The sequence below is a fragment of the Ostreococcus lucimarinus genome, chromosome 5 (assembly GCF_000092065.1).
Source record: "Ostreococcus lucimarinus CCE9901 chromosome 5, complete sequence".
NCBI classification, from domain to species: domain Eukaryota; kingdom Viridiplantae; phylum Chlorophyta; class Mamiellophyceae; order Mamiellales; family Bathycoccaceae; genus Ostreococcus; species Ostreococcus sp. 'lucimarinus'.
Genome location: NC_009359.1, coordinates 364670 through 377776, shown reverse-complemented (window position 1 = coordinate 377776; position 13107 = coordinate 364670). Strand labels below are relative to the sequence as shown.

Sequence of the window (13107 nt, the reverse complement as noted above, 5' to 3'; positions counted from 1 at the left end):
CGTCTTCGAGTCGCAGTTGGCGTTTCGTCCCTCCGTCGTCGCCCCAACGCTCGAGGTAGCCCTTTATTCCGGCTGGGAACTTCTTGCGCATGCCAGATTCAGAAAAGCGTCGAATCGTGCCAGTTATGCTCGCCTCGTGGAATTCACGGTCGTGCAGGCCGAAACACCATCCCACGCCGGTCAAAGAAACCATATTTCGACCGTCGAGTGAATATCTATTGTTGAGCGTCATCGCGATACGCCAAGCCTCTTCTGGCGTCGAGCTCCATTCGAGGATTTTCTTTCCCCAGTACATTCGCAAGTAATTGTGTTGTTTACCACTGGACACAAGCTCTCGTTGCGATGCATTCCATAACTTATCGTGCGTTCGGCCGTGTTCAAACTCCTCGAGTGTATACGTCCATTCGCGGCGATCACCTCGATGCCTCTCCAGCGTCTCTCGCGCCCATTCGGGAAGCCCGTCGTAAGAATCATACTTTGGGTTTCGCAGCGCAAAATTCACCGCCAACTCTCTTCGTACGATGAGTTCGTCGAGGAAAACATCCACGCTTGCACAGATGTCGGCTTCATCGGCGTGTGCGTCGCGAAACGCGAGCGCTTTGCGAGCCACTTCGACGACGGAGATTTGCCCGTAGTGAATGTGCGGCGACAGATGACTCTGCAAACACAAACACGGATCGTTACGCGAATGATGATAGCGCGAGAGCATGTTTTTCGTCAAAAACACATCGAGCTTCGCCTTGGCTCGAGACTCTCCACCGACGTGAGACGACACGCGAGGACAGCTGGGATCTCGCTTTAGCCCGTAAGCGTCGAGGACGTTCAAGCACGCGTCGACGCCTCGCTCGAGCGGCAGCCGCTCGTACTTGTCGACAGTCTTCTCAAAAATCGCGCGCGTCGCGTCATCCAGTTCGCCCGCGATGTAAGGCAGCACGGCGCACGCGTTTCTAGTGAACTCCCGCACGCGAGCCAGCACCTTCGGCCGAAACGTCGCCGCCGACGGTTCCGCGCGTCGCGCCCCCTGCCCCAACTGCGGCACCACGCACTCGGTCTCGATCTCCGTCACCGCGCACGTTGCCCTCCGCGCCAAGTCATCCCGCCACGCGCGAAGTAACCGTAAATACCCCGAATCCGTCACCACTTCGATCGCTCGTTCGCTCGCCGCCAGCGCCGCCTCCGGCGGCGCGCACGCGAACGCCTCGAACGCGATTCGCCGCTTCCCGAGCGTCGCCCGCATCTCACACAACCCCTCCAACATGAACCCAACGTGTCGTTCGTTCGCCTCCGGGTACGTCGCCGTCGAGCAAAACACGACCACGAGCGGCGCGCGTCTATCGTTCGCCCGGTCGACCGCGTACTCCAACGCCTCGTTCCAGCGCGTCCTCTGCGCGCTCTGCGCCCAGAGCAACACGTACGCCCCATCCGGCGCCTCCCTCGCGCGCGCGTCGTTCAATCGTCGCACGCGAGCTTCGTGCACGGATCGCGCGCGCAGCGTCGCGCTCGTCGCGCGCAGCGCGTCTTCGCGCTTCATCGTTTCGACTCGATTCAGCAGCTGCACCGCGCGCTCGCCGCTCGAAACAGCCCGAGAACGAGCGCCACGAGCACGCACAGCGCGTCGTAGGGCGAGTGCGCGGCGAACACCTCCACGGGTTCGCCCTCGCGCGCGCGCTCGTCGCGACGCGCGGGCGCCGACGTCACCGCGGGCGTTTTCGGGGACATGAAACGAACCGCGTCGACGAGTGCGGCATTCCTCGACGCGCGCGGTCGCGAACGACCGGCGCGCGCGGGACATGCGCGCGAACGCTCGCGTCGTGCGCGCGCGCGCGGCGCTCGAGCGCGCGCCGCGCGCCGGCGCGCGAACGCGCGCGCGAAGTCGACGCGCTATCCACGACGGGCGCGCGCGAGGACGTCGAACGAACCCGACGACGACGACGCGGAGCGCGCTCGAACGCGCCGAGGCGGACGATTTTGAAATCACCACGCGCCTGGGATCGGTGACGCTGCGCACGGAGCGGCCGAGCGCGAGCGCGTTCGCGTGGCGCGCGAGCGCGGACGGCGGCGCGCCGGAGAGCGTCGCGGCGTCGAGCGTCGAGGAGGAGGTCGACGACGGCGCGGCGAGGGTGAACGTGTACGCGGGGAGGTACGTGCACACACCGTCGGTACCGCCGATTTCGAGGAACGCCGACAGAGGCGCGGTGATGCTGAAGGAGTACGCGGGTGAACGCGCGGCGGCGTTCGCGGAGACGGAGGTGCGGGCGTACGAGCGGCTGCTGGCGGACGACGACGTGGAGATTGAGGTGGATGAGTACGGTCGAGGGCCGGGGATGCTGCCACAAAAAGCGTTACCGATCGCGAGACTGGTTGGGTACTTCGCGTCGGCCTCGATCGACGGTGATGGGACTAGGAGCTTGTGGACGGCGCAGGAGTGGCACGGCGTGCGAAGGCTGAGCGAGTACGCGCGAGCGAAGCAGGAAGGGAAGTCTGAGACGAAGTTTTGGCCTCCGGTGCAGCGCGTGCAAGACCAACCAAAGAAAGCGCGGGCGAGGTACGTGAGAAGAGCGTTCGAGCAGTGCTTGAAGGGGGTGTGGTACGCGCATCAGAGGGGCGTGGCGCACGGGGCGTTGGACGGGTCGACGTTTTTGTGCAGCACGTTTTTAGACACAAAGGCGGACGATCTGGAAGTCAGGCTGATTAATTTTGGGTGTAGTACGCTTTGCACGCCAACAAGCGTCGTCGTTGATCTGAAAGCCATGGCGCTGGTGCTCACCGAGCTCGTGTTCGCGTCGCTCGCGGCTTACGGGCCGTCGGACGCGACGTCGGCTGAGGCGCTTCGTCGCGTCTTCGTCGACATTCACGAACTGGATTTCAAACGTATTCGCGCGTATTGCGAGGAAGAGCCCGACTGGACCGATGCGTGTGAGTTTCTGTCCGACAACGGCGGTGAGTACTGGGAGCTTTTGCGCGAGCTCTGGCAAGCGGAAGAGCTGATGGATGGCTACGGGGTGACGACGAATGCGGGCGCGCTCGCGGATCGCGCGGAGTATTTGCGAGAGCTTCTCGAACGTTATTGATTCAAATTATTTTTAATGCATGCGGTGATGTTGGTGTCTATACGCTTCAGCTGTCATAACGGCGCTCTTACAGTTCATCGTGAAGGTGCTCCTCGGCGTGTGCGTGAAGCGAGTGTCTATCGGCGTCTCGCTCGTGGCGCTTCGCCGCTCGTTGCGCCTTTCGACGCGCCCGTTCCTCTTGATACTCCTTCTGCTTCTCCGCGCGCTCCAATCGTTCTCTCTTCATCTCTTCAGATTTCAAACGCGCCCTTTCCTTCGCGTCTTCATCCGCGAGATGCCTGTGGTGCACGAGCATGACGTGCCAACCGTTTCTCGTCTCCACCGGTCCCACCACCGCGTCCAACGGCGTCTTGGAATCGAACACGACGCTCTCGAAATCTCGCGACATCTCGCCTCTCGGAAAATACCCCAAATCACCACCGTCGCTTCCCGTCGGACACTCGCTGTACCGCCTCGCGAGTTCGGCGAACGCTCGCTCCAGCGTGTGCGCCGAGTCCTGGTACGGCGTCAACATCTCCGCGTAATCCTGACACTTTCGCTTCCCCGCGTCCCCCGTCCCGCACAGTATGTGCGACGCGTGCGCGATATCGTGTCCCGCGTTCACGATCTGCAGTTTGCTCTTCGCCAGCGCCGTGCGCGCGCCGCCGCTCGCGAGCGCGACGCCCGCGAGCGCGGCGCCGCGGACCCATCGCCATCCGCCGCGCGTCACCCTTCGCCGTCCTCCCTCGCGCGCGCCGTCCTCGGTTCGCCCTCGCGGCATCGCGATCGCGCGTCGTTCGCGCGTCGCGTTCGTCGCGTTCGTCGCGCGCGCGAGTGCGTCGCCGCGCGCGCGCCGTCGGTCGACGCCGCGACGCGAAGCGTCGCTTCAACACGGACCGCAACACGGACCGACGCCCGCGTCCGCGTCAGCAGCGCGCGTCGACGCGCGCGCGTCGCGCGCGCGCACACGTCGACGCGCTCGAAGCGCGCGATCGAAAAGCGCGCGCCGCGTCACCCTCGACGCGCGACCGCGACACCGCGAACGCCCGCGCGCGACGCCGACGCGCTCGAGACGACCGACGCCGGGACATCCAACCAACCCACATGCTCGTGAAATCCGACGAAGAGCGCCTGCGGCTCGAGGCGCGCGCCGCGGCGGCGGCGGAACCCGCGGCGTCGCCGCCGGCATCGCCGCCGAAGCGCGACACGTGGCGCGACGCGCGCGGACACACGCACGCGAGGGCGTCGGGACGCGGACGCAAGGGCGACGACGCCGCGGCGATTCGCATGCGCGACGAGGCGCCGATCTACGCGCTCGATCGCGACGATCCGAACTGCGACGATTGAGGGACGATCGAGGGACGCGGTCGACGCGGCGGCGTCGACGGTGCCGCGCGGCGAACGCGCGGGTCGGTCGCGGTCGCGGTCGCGGTCGCGGTCGCCAACTGTAACTCATGCGCAGGCATCTATACTGTGACTATTTTTAGCCCATATAAAATGACGCGCGCGCGTTTATCGTCGCCACGTCAGCGGGTCGCCCTCGCGTCGACGTCGCGCCGCACACGCGAGCGCGTAGATCGACGGACACGCGCGAGCGCGCGCGCGGAGCGTCGGAAAGGGTCCGATCTTCGGTCTCGCGCGCGCGAACGGCGACGCGCGGCGACGCGACGCGCGAGACGCGCGGAGAGAAGGAATCGTCGAAAAGCGACGGTCCAACCGACCGCTCTCGGAACCGCGACGCGCGCGAGAGAGAGAGGGACGAACGGGCGATCGGAAGATCGCGTCGACGCTGACAGACATGGTGCTGCTCACGGCCGAACAGCAAAAGGCGTTCGACGCGACGCTGCGAAAGCGAACGCAGTTGGAGGCGGCGCGCGCGAAGGGCTCGGACCGGCGAGGCGACGCGCTCGAGCAAAAATGGACCGATGGACACGGGGTGCAGCACAGTCGAGCGAGCGGGCGGGGTAAGAAGGGTGATGAAACAATGCGCGTGCTGAGCGTGATCGATGAATCGCCTGTGTTCGCGTTGGATAGGGGAGATCCGAATTACGACTCGACGGAGGAACCGTTTGGGTTGCGCGCGGCGGCGGGCGACGCGAAATCGGACGTCGTCGTGGAGTACAAAAACAAAGCCGAGACGATCATCAACGAGTATTTCAACTCTGCGGACATTGACGAGGCGTGGATCAGCGTGGAGAAGTTGGACGCGCCCGTGTACGAACACTTCTTCGTGAAGCGCCTCGTTACCCTCGCTATGGACCGGGGGCATCGAGAAAAAGAAGCCGCGGCGACGTTACTCAGCGCGTTGTATCCCAGCGCGCTGTCGGGAGCGCAAATACAGCGTGGGTTCTTGCGTCTCGTCGAAGCCGCGGATGATTTGTCCATCGACGTTCCCGACGCGGCTGAAACGTTGGGCATGTTCATCGCGCGAGCCATCATCGACGACATCTTACCGCCCTCATTCCCGGATAACGTCGCCTGTCTCGTAACGTGCGAAGGTAAACAGTCGCAAGAGGCCCTTCTACTGGCACACGGACATCTCTTTGGACCTGGTCACATTGATCGAGTGCTTCGCGCGTGGGGCGATTTCGACAAGTCGCCTCTGGACGCCGCCAAGCTGCAAATCAAGTCGATGCTGGAGGAATACGTGGTGACGAACGACGTTTCGGAGACTCGTCGTTGCTTGCACGACCTACACATGCCCTTCTTCCATCACGAGTTTGTCAAGCAAGCGTTGAACATTGCGCTGGAAGCTCCGCGGGATTGCCACAGCGTTGCAGTCATTCTCGGGCTATTCAAGGTTCTCGGAGACAGCGCCGAATTGAGCGCGAGTCAACTACAGAAAGGCTTCATACGCACCAACGGCGCGATCGAAGACTTGAGCTTGGACATCCCCGACGCCAAGTCGAAATTCGACCACATCAAACAGATTTGCGTTCAGCACGACGTCGTCAAATTTGACTGACGGCGGGCATAGTTCCAACTATCCAACAATCGATAGCCCCATGAACACAACACTTCCACCTCATATGTGTAACAAAAATTCATGCAACCTTACGCATCCGCGCGCGAAGTCGAGGACGCAATCAACCAATCGTTTTACATTCTTTTACAAGCTCCACTGTACTAGTACACTAGACAAAACTCATTGAGTCTTCTTCACCCCCGCGTCTTTGCGCCGTTTCGCCACTTCAACCATCATCGACGTCATGATGAGTAACAAATTCACCAAAATCACGAGCGTCGCCACGACCAGCGGCGTGGAGAGCACGACGGACGTGAACCGACCCCTCGGGTCGAAGTAGTTTTGAGTCGCGAAGGTTTCCCACTTCGCCGCCGCCAGAGCGTTGATGCGCTCCGCCATGAATACGATCGCCGCGCACGCGCAGAACAACACTCCTTGCGTTCGCTCATCTCTTCGCGTGAGCAAAACGACGATAAACAAGCACGCGTGGGCGGCGAGCAAGGCTCTCAACCACGGCTCGCGCCAATCCACCGCGCTATAAAACCCAACCCACGCGTCGATGGCGGCGCGCCAGCCGTCCTTACTCGACGACCCGAGATGTCGACGCGCATCCTTCAGCGCGCCCTCGAGCAGGCGATCGAAATCCATCGATCGCGCGCGTCTAAGACTGCGGCGTTCACGCGTACACCCTCGTCCCGAGCGCAAAGTTCGGGACGCCGCCGTCGGCGCCTTTCGCGCACCCACGCACGATCGCGCGGAGCGTCTCTCGACACGCGACGTACTCGCGCTTCATCGATCCTCGCGGCAGCCCCGGCAGTCGTTCGACGCCCGGGGCTGGGGCGAATTGCACGCCGAAGTCGCGCGCGAGGGCGTCCCGCCACCTTCGTTCGCTGCGTCGCGCGAGCGAGAGCAACCTCGTGCACACGCACTCCGCGCGCGCGAGGTCGACGCCGGTGCAGTGGTCGAGAATGATGTCCACCATGTCGTCCGGGAGGGCGTCGATGATGGAGGACGGCGTCCAGGGCGGGAGGGCGCGGGCGTCGGCGTGCACGGGGTGTAACGCTAACGACTTGTTCGTTGCGTCGTCGTCACGAGCGACGCGACGCGCGATGGAGCCAGACGTGGCGCTGGCGGCGATACCCATGGTACGTTTACGGAGGCGCGCCGCGTCGCGGGAGGGCACCGACGGCGAACGCGCGCGCGTGTGAAGGATAAGGCGCTCGCGCGCGCGGCGTCGAACAACTGCCAGGGTCGTCTTATTGTTAATGCTATGGGATGTGGCGTTAGGATCGAGTCAATGCAACGGGAAGGGTTAGATGAAACATTCGGAATCGTCGGAGTCCCAATCGTCGGAGTTGGCGTCGGCGGCGACTTCGAAGGCGGTGAGATCGACTTGATATCTCAACAAACCGCCGATGCCGCCGAAACCACGGCAAAATTGGTTACCCTCTTGCGACTTATCCGAGATGAGTTCCAAGACGCAACCAAACTTCTTGTACTCGTTTGCTAGCCACTCCAACAGCGGGACGGATTCGACAATCTCCAAATCGTTGCCATCGGCGTCGCGCACGTGGTCGTTTTCATTGCCCTCAGTCTCTTCGGGCCGCAAAAACTTAATCGTCTCCTCTCCGGTGCTGCTATTTTTCAGGGTCACGCGCGCGACCTCGAGATCTTCCCAGCACACCAAAGTTTCAACCGCTCCCATTTCCAAGCACGTCAAAGTATCGTTGATACCAAAAACGTACTTGCCCGTGTCTTGGGCGATTTCGTCGAAAAACTTGCCAACCAATTTCTTTTCTTGGATGAACTTGAGCGACGAAAGCGTGTCCGCGGAGAGCTCAATCGCTTGATTAAAGCCGTTTTCACCGCCGTAAGAGACATCGACTACGGCCAAGGTGACTTCTTGAAGGCGACTGTCGAAGCAATCCGCCTCGGCGAGTTTGTTCTTGAAATCCGCCGAACCGGCGAGCACCAAGCCGGCGACGTTGGGCCTATCATTACTGATGAAATGCTGCGTCGTGAGCTCAGCAACCTTGGTAAGGTAGTTTTGACGTTTTTCTAAACGCAGACGCGCGAAACGAAGCGCGGATTGACCACCTCTACCGTGCTTTTTCGGTAAATCAACGGAAATCTTTTGTAGAATCTCGCGATGGTTCCCGCACAAGGTTCCGAAGAGCGTCCCGTTACCATCCATTACGACGAAACCATACTTCTGATCGTTTTGCAACAAATCACTCAACGCTGCAGTGTGAAACTTGTTGTCACACATGTATAACGACGTGTTGATCGGTTTGAAGGGTTCAAAATCAATCTTCATCTGCCGTTCCTTCCCGCTCTCCGTCAACACCGCGCCGCAATACACGACGAGCCCATTCGGCGGCACTTTATTGTACAGCTTCAAGCGCTGTTGTGCCGAACCGATCGCATCGAGCACTGACTGTCGATTGACTCGAGACTTAATGTTCGTCGCCGTGCCCATCTCTTCGATCAACATCTTTTGCACCAGGTTCACTTGCCCTTTCGGCGGGATCACGAGCGAAATCATCGACGTCCCGTTCCCGCGCGCGTCTTCCAGCTTCTTGATGAGCTACGTTCGAGTAAAACGATATAATAGTCCGTCAGTCTTCGTTCACCTCGTTCGCGATGCCGACACGTCGCGATTTCTCATCGTTTTTGCTCCCACGAGCGCGTCGAGTTCGAGCCGCCAGTCGCACCTTGCGCATCTTCCATACTGTTCATCGTCAACGGCGCGCGCGCGCGGCGCGAATGTCTCGTCAGTCGTTCGCTCGTGGTCACGCGTGCCATTCATGACCTCGCGCGCGCGTCGCGAGCGTCTCGAGCGCGTTCGTAGCGACGCGAGCGAGGTGAAACCGTACGCGCACTCGACCTAGGCCGAAGTCATCGGCGCGCTTTATCAACGCCGCACGCGCGCCCGAGGGCGCGGGCGACGCGATCGATCGAGCGATGCGATGGGGCGCGACGTACTTTCAATTTCTTTTTCATTGCTGTCTTGGTCGGCCATCGCGAGAGGCGCGCGGGCGAGAGTGAAGGGGATGGGGTGAAGAGTTTTGAACCCGCACCGACGGCGCTCGTGTTGTATTGACACCGTCGCGCGCGCTAATGCTTGTCGGCATCGGCGATTAATATCAACGCCATGCCGATGAACATGATGAATATATACGGCAATCGCCGGGCGATGGGCTCTTTGAAGAAGAGCGCGCCGCCGACGACGCTGGCTAGGATGCTCGTACGCTTGGCCGCGACGGCGTAGCTCGTGAAGATGTAGTTCAGCGACTGTAGGAAGGCGTACATGGAGGCGATGTCGAGGAAACCTATGAGAGCTAACGCGCAGCCAACCTTCTTTGTTTTCGTGAAAACGTTGAAGGCTGCTGGATTTTTCACCATGACGTACGTCAGAGGTGGCGCCAATAGGAAACATCTCTGCAAAAAGATGAACACGAGCAAGTCGTCGGAGTGCAATTTACCGAGCTTGTCGAGATCAGCGACGAGAGCGTAGACGGCGGCGATGCCGAGAGTGATTAAACTCCCAGGATTCGCGCGCAAGGTCGTCACCTGCCTCGCAACTGATCGCCCGACGCATCCCAACCTCACACCGTAACGCTCCTCGCGAAACGACGACGCCGCGGCTTCGCTAAACGCTATAGACATCCAACCCGCACCGTTCGTCGGCGGCGTCGCGAGCGATTCCAGCGACTCTCTCGCACTCCGAACCCGTCCAGAAGACCCACCACCGCCGCGAACGAGCCCTTCCTCCAACCGCGGACTCTTTTCCAGTTTCTCCGGCGCCGCGCTGTTCGCGTTCAACATGTACGCCCCGACCGTGATCACCATCACCCCCAACACTCCACGCAACGTCGGCGTCTCGTGCACTAAGAAAAAGCTAATCACCAATAACCACAGCGGCGTGAACGCCAGGTACGGCACACACAGCGACAACGGCGTCAACCGCAGCGCCCGTTGCAACAGCGCCGCGCTCAACGCCTTCAACCATCCCGCCGCCGCCGCCAGCGCCACGAGATCCCCTCGTCGCGCGTACCGCGCGAACTTCCCCCACTTCCCACTCGCGCCGACCGCGCACGCCAGCGCGACGACGTTGAACACTTCGCTCAGCGCGACGATCTCGATTGGTTGTTTCACCCGGTTCGACGCCAGTTTCCTCAAGTTGTCCTGCGACGCGTTCGCGAGCGACGCGGCGAACGCCCAGGCGTAGCCCAGCGCGTGCCCTTCGATCGCTCGCATCGCCGCGGCGCGCGACGACGCGCGGCGACGTCTGACGCGGACGGCATCGGCGCGCGCGCAATCGCGTCACACGAGCGCGCGCCATGTCGAACGCCGCGCAATTGCGCGCGCACGGCGCGTCGATGCACTACGATCACTTGCTCAAGCTGCTGCTCATCGGTGATAGCGGTGCGCGCGCGCGCGAGGCGAGGCGAGGCGAGGCGAGGCGACGAGAGATGAACTCCGCGCGCGCGTGACCGAAGCGCGAACGAACCGCGATGACTGACGAGAGGACGCGCGATCGAACGAACGCGCGCAGGCGTTGGGAAGAGTTGCTTGCTGTTGAGATTTAGCGACGATCAGTTCACGACGAGCTTCATCACGACGATCGGGTGCGCGAAGGAATCGTCGGCGCTCGCGAAACGCGTAAACGACGTCGACGGCGCGGTGACTGACCCCGAGAACCGGTTGTCGATGCGCGAAGGATTGATTTTAAGATTAAAACGGTGGAAATCGATGGGAAGCGGGTGAAGCTGCAGATTTGGGACACCGCCGGACAGGAGCGCTTTAGGACGATTACGACGGCGTATTATCGCGGCGCGATGGGGATTTTACTCGTGTATGATGTGTCGGATGAGAAGAGCTTTGAAAACGTGCGCGGGTGGATGCGAAATATTGAGCAGCACGCAAGCTCGAGTGTGAACAAGATTTTGATCGGGAACAAGTGCGACGTGTCGGAGGAGAAGCGGGCGATTACGAAGGCTCGCGGGCAGGCGTTGGCAGATGAATTCGGGATTCCGTTCTTCGAAACGAGCGCCAAGGCGAGCGTGAACGTGGAGGACGCATTCATGACAATCGCGGGCGATATTAAGACTCGATTGACTCGGTTGACTCGGTTGACGGGCTCGAAGGGGGCGATCTCTGCCGGCGGAATCAACCTCGGCACCAAGGCGCCGAGCGAAAAGTCCAAGTGTTGCTCCTAAGATTGTGTCGTTCAAAAACTAGTCTAGGCGACGTAGCCGTCAGCCGATGAATGAATGATTCTATGTTTGTTTACCAACTACCTATGACTAAGCTATGCATCGACAGCGTCGCCGATTTCGACCTCCGACGAGGCACCTTGCTCATCTTCGTCCCTTCCTGACGCCACGTGGCCGTATCCGAGCAAGCACAGCGCACTCTCGCCCCCTGCGATCAGCTCACCGTGATGATATGGATGTGCCGCCACGGAAAAGATCTTCGAGGAAGTCTCGATAAAGACCGGTTCGTTGCCAGTGGCGTATCGTCCGGCCGGCTCACGTTCGAGATCCGCGATAGTCAACCCGTGAATCCAGTGTCTTGACTTCGGCGTCGGCGCAAAGTCTAAAACCCGCACGCCGGGCTTGACACCGAGGCCAACGGCGAATGATCCACCGTCCGGCAACCAGCATGGTGTTCGACGCCGTAAATCGCTGAGTGGTACGGACAAGGCATCAGGTTCGAGCGAGTTCTCCGCGCGAACTTCGGATTGACGAGCCTCGAGCCACGGCGCCGGCGGGCAGTGCGCGTGCGTTACGCAAGGCTTCATCAAGTCGAGTACGCCGCTCCAGCCGTTGGTGAGGTGATATCCCAACCTCCTGCAATCATTTGGATCGCAACCGATCCAATGCACACCGGAGTCTGAGATCTTGACATCCGTTGCGAGCGCCGTCTTTGCAAGCAACTTGGTGATGCTCAGTTGCGCCACGATGCTGTAATACTGTGTGTTGTCGCCGAGACCACCGATTGATGTGTTGCTGGTCGCCTTGCGCATGTCCCAAATTAAAAGGTCGCCCTTGTCACCATCACCACCGATGACGGTGTGTCCGTCATCGGAGACGACTAGCGAAGCGATCGCTGTCGTCTTGAGAAGCGAACTCAACTGTGCCGTTTGTTTATCTCCAGCCAAACGCGTGTCCCAAAGATACGCCTGCCCATTGCTCGCACTCGCGATGATGCAACGCGGATCTTTCGGATCGAGCTTTAAGTCTCGCAGCCCAAGCGACGCGTTGTTCGTCCGTGTTTGTACTTTGTACTTGTGCATAACGTGCGTCCGCGGCGCCATCCCGCGAGGTCCCACGACGCGCGTCGAATCTCCACGATATGCGATCACAGTACTGGAGATATCACACGCCGTCATCACCAAAGACGCGTCGTGATTCCATTTCATCGCATCGATGTAACGATCGGTGGAGAGTTTGAGTTTTGGACAATAAAGCTCTCCGGCTGTGGTACGAAGCGTGGCGACGTCCAGCACGTCGATCGCTCCCGCACTCGTACCACTCGTCACCATCCCTCCAGCCGCGTCGAACTCAATCGCATTCACCGCGTTGTTCGCCCCCGCGGCTCGCGCGTTATTCGTCACCCGAGGCAACGCGCACGCGCCGTATTCTACCAACGCGCGCATCGACGCGCCGCCGCCCACCGCGAACCTCAACCGTTTCCTCGCCCCGTGCGCCCCGATCCCGCGCTCGCACGCCCACAAATCCCCAACTAGCGTCATCATCTCCCGTCCGTGATTTAACTTTGTCCCGTGCGCTCGCCGCGCGTTCTTCATCTTGGTCGCGTACGCGTACGCCGCGCGCTTGACGTCCTCCGCGCGCCGAGACGTCGTCGAAGTCGACGTCGCCGCGCGCGCGACGCACGCGCGCGCGACGCACGCGCGCGCGACGCGCGACCATCGACCGAGCACGTCGTTCGCGACGTCTTCCGCGCGCGCGCGCGCGTCGTCGTCGTGCGCGCGCTCCGGGTCGACGTTTTCAACGTTTTCGACGTCGCCGCGTTCGCGCGGTTTCGTCGACGACGACGCGCGTTTGAGGAACGCATCGAGCGTGT

At 61.2% G+C, this 13107-nt stretch overlaps 9 protein-coding genes across 9 annotated transcripts; 3 read left to right on the top strand and 6 right to left on the bottom strand.

Moving 5' to 3' along the window:
* Positions 1-76: 76 nt before the first annotated feature.
* On the bottom strand, positions 77-1716 carry OSTLU_45715 (predicted protein; the record flags this gene model as incomplete). The annotated part of the gene is made up of 2 exons (XM_001417716.1): positions 935-1716; positions 77-880 (listed from the first exon to the last, which is right to left on the bottom strand). Coding segments are annotated over exons 1-2 (1401 nt in total), but the record flags the coding sequence as incomplete, so codon positions are not given.
* Positions 1717-1749: 33 nt separating this feature from the next.
* OSTLU_31699 (predicted protein) lies at positions 1750-3071 on the top strand (the record flags this gene model as incomplete). Its single annotated transcript, XM_001417963.1, has 1 exon — positions 1750-3071. The coding sequence occupies exon 1, from the start codon at positions 1791-1793 to the stop codon at positions 3069-3071; it is 1281 nt and encodes a 426-aa protein (XP_001418000.1). The 5' UTR covers positions 1750-1790.
* A 67-nt stretch (positions 3072-3138) lies between these two features.
* OSTLU_94301 (predicted protein) lies at positions 3139-3831 on the bottom strand (the record flags this gene model as incomplete). The annotated part of the gene is made up of 1 exon (XM_001417715.1): positions 3139-3831. The coding sequence occupies one exon, from the start codon at positions 3829-3831 to the stop codon at positions 3139-3141; it is 693 nt and encodes a 230-aa protein (XP_001417752.1).
* Positions 3832-4615: 784 nt separating this feature from the next.
* Positions 4616-6111, top strand: OSTLU_31696 (predicted protein). The gene has a single exon (XM_001417962.1). It carries the CDS (start codon positions 4849-4851, stop codon positions 6013-6015), a length of 1167 nt encoding a protein of 388 aa, XP_001417999.1. The 5' UTR covers positions 4616-4848; the 3' UTR covers positions 6016-6111.
* A 132-nt stretch (positions 6112-6243) lies between these two features.
* On the bottom strand, positions 6244-6612 carry OSTLU_8406 (predicted protein; the record flags this gene model as incomplete). Its single annotated transcript, XM_001417714.1, has 1 exon — positions 6244-6612. A coding segment is annotated over one exon (369 nt), but the record flags the coding sequence as incomplete, so codon positions are not given.
* A 680-nt stretch (positions 6613-7292) lies between these two features.
* OSTLU_49593 (predicted protein) lies at positions 7293-9048 on the bottom strand. Its single transcript, XM_001417713.1, has 3 exons — positions 9001-9048; positions 8730-8746; positions 7293-8602 (listed from the first exon to the last, which is right to left on the bottom strand). Exons 1-3 carry the CDS (start codon positions 9035-9037, stop codon positions 7328-7330), a joined length of 1329 nt encoding a protein of 442 aa, XP_001417750.1. The 5' UTR covers positions 9038-9048; the 3' UTR covers positions 7293-7327.
* An 84-nt stretch (positions 9049-9132) lies between these two features.
* Positions 9133-10275, bottom strand: OSTLU_92750 (predicted protein; the record flags this gene model as incomplete). The annotated part of the gene is made up of 1 exon (XM_001417712.1): positions 9133-10275. The coding sequence occupies one exon, from the start codon at positions 10273-10275 to the stop codon at positions 9133-9135; it is 1143 nt and encodes a 380-aa protein (XP_001417749.1).
* Positions 10276-10397: 122 nt separating this feature from the next.
* Positions 10398-11237, top strand: OSTLU_38767 (predicted protein; the record flags this gene model as incomplete). The annotated part of the gene is made up of 3 exons (XM_001417961.1): positions 10398-10443; positions 10574-10646; positions 10739-11237. The coding sequence occupies 3 exons, from the start codon at positions 10398-10400 to the stop codon at positions 11235-11237; spliced, it is 618 nt and encodes a 205-aa protein (XP_001417998.1).
* Positions 11238-11329: 92 nt separating this feature from the next.
* OSTLU_31691 (predicted protein) lies at positions 11330-12316 on the bottom strand (the record flags this gene model as incomplete). Its single annotated transcript, XM_001417711.1, has 1 exon — positions 11330-12316. The coding sequence occupies one exon, from the start codon at positions 12314-12316 to the stop codon at positions 11330-11332; it is 987 nt and encodes a 328-aa protein (XP_001417748.1).
* Positions 12317-13107: the final 791 nt, after the last annotated feature.

What these genes read in the sequence shown, in the direction of transcription:
- OSTLU_31696 (XM_001417962.1), top strand. Translation starts at nt 4,849, where the DNA reads ATGGTGCTGCTCACGGCCGAACAGCAAAAGGCGTTCGACGCGACGCTG.
- OSTLU_49593 (XM_001417713.1), bottom strand. Translation starts at nt 9,037, where the DNA reads ATGGCCGACCAAGACAGCAATGAAAAAGAAATTGAAA.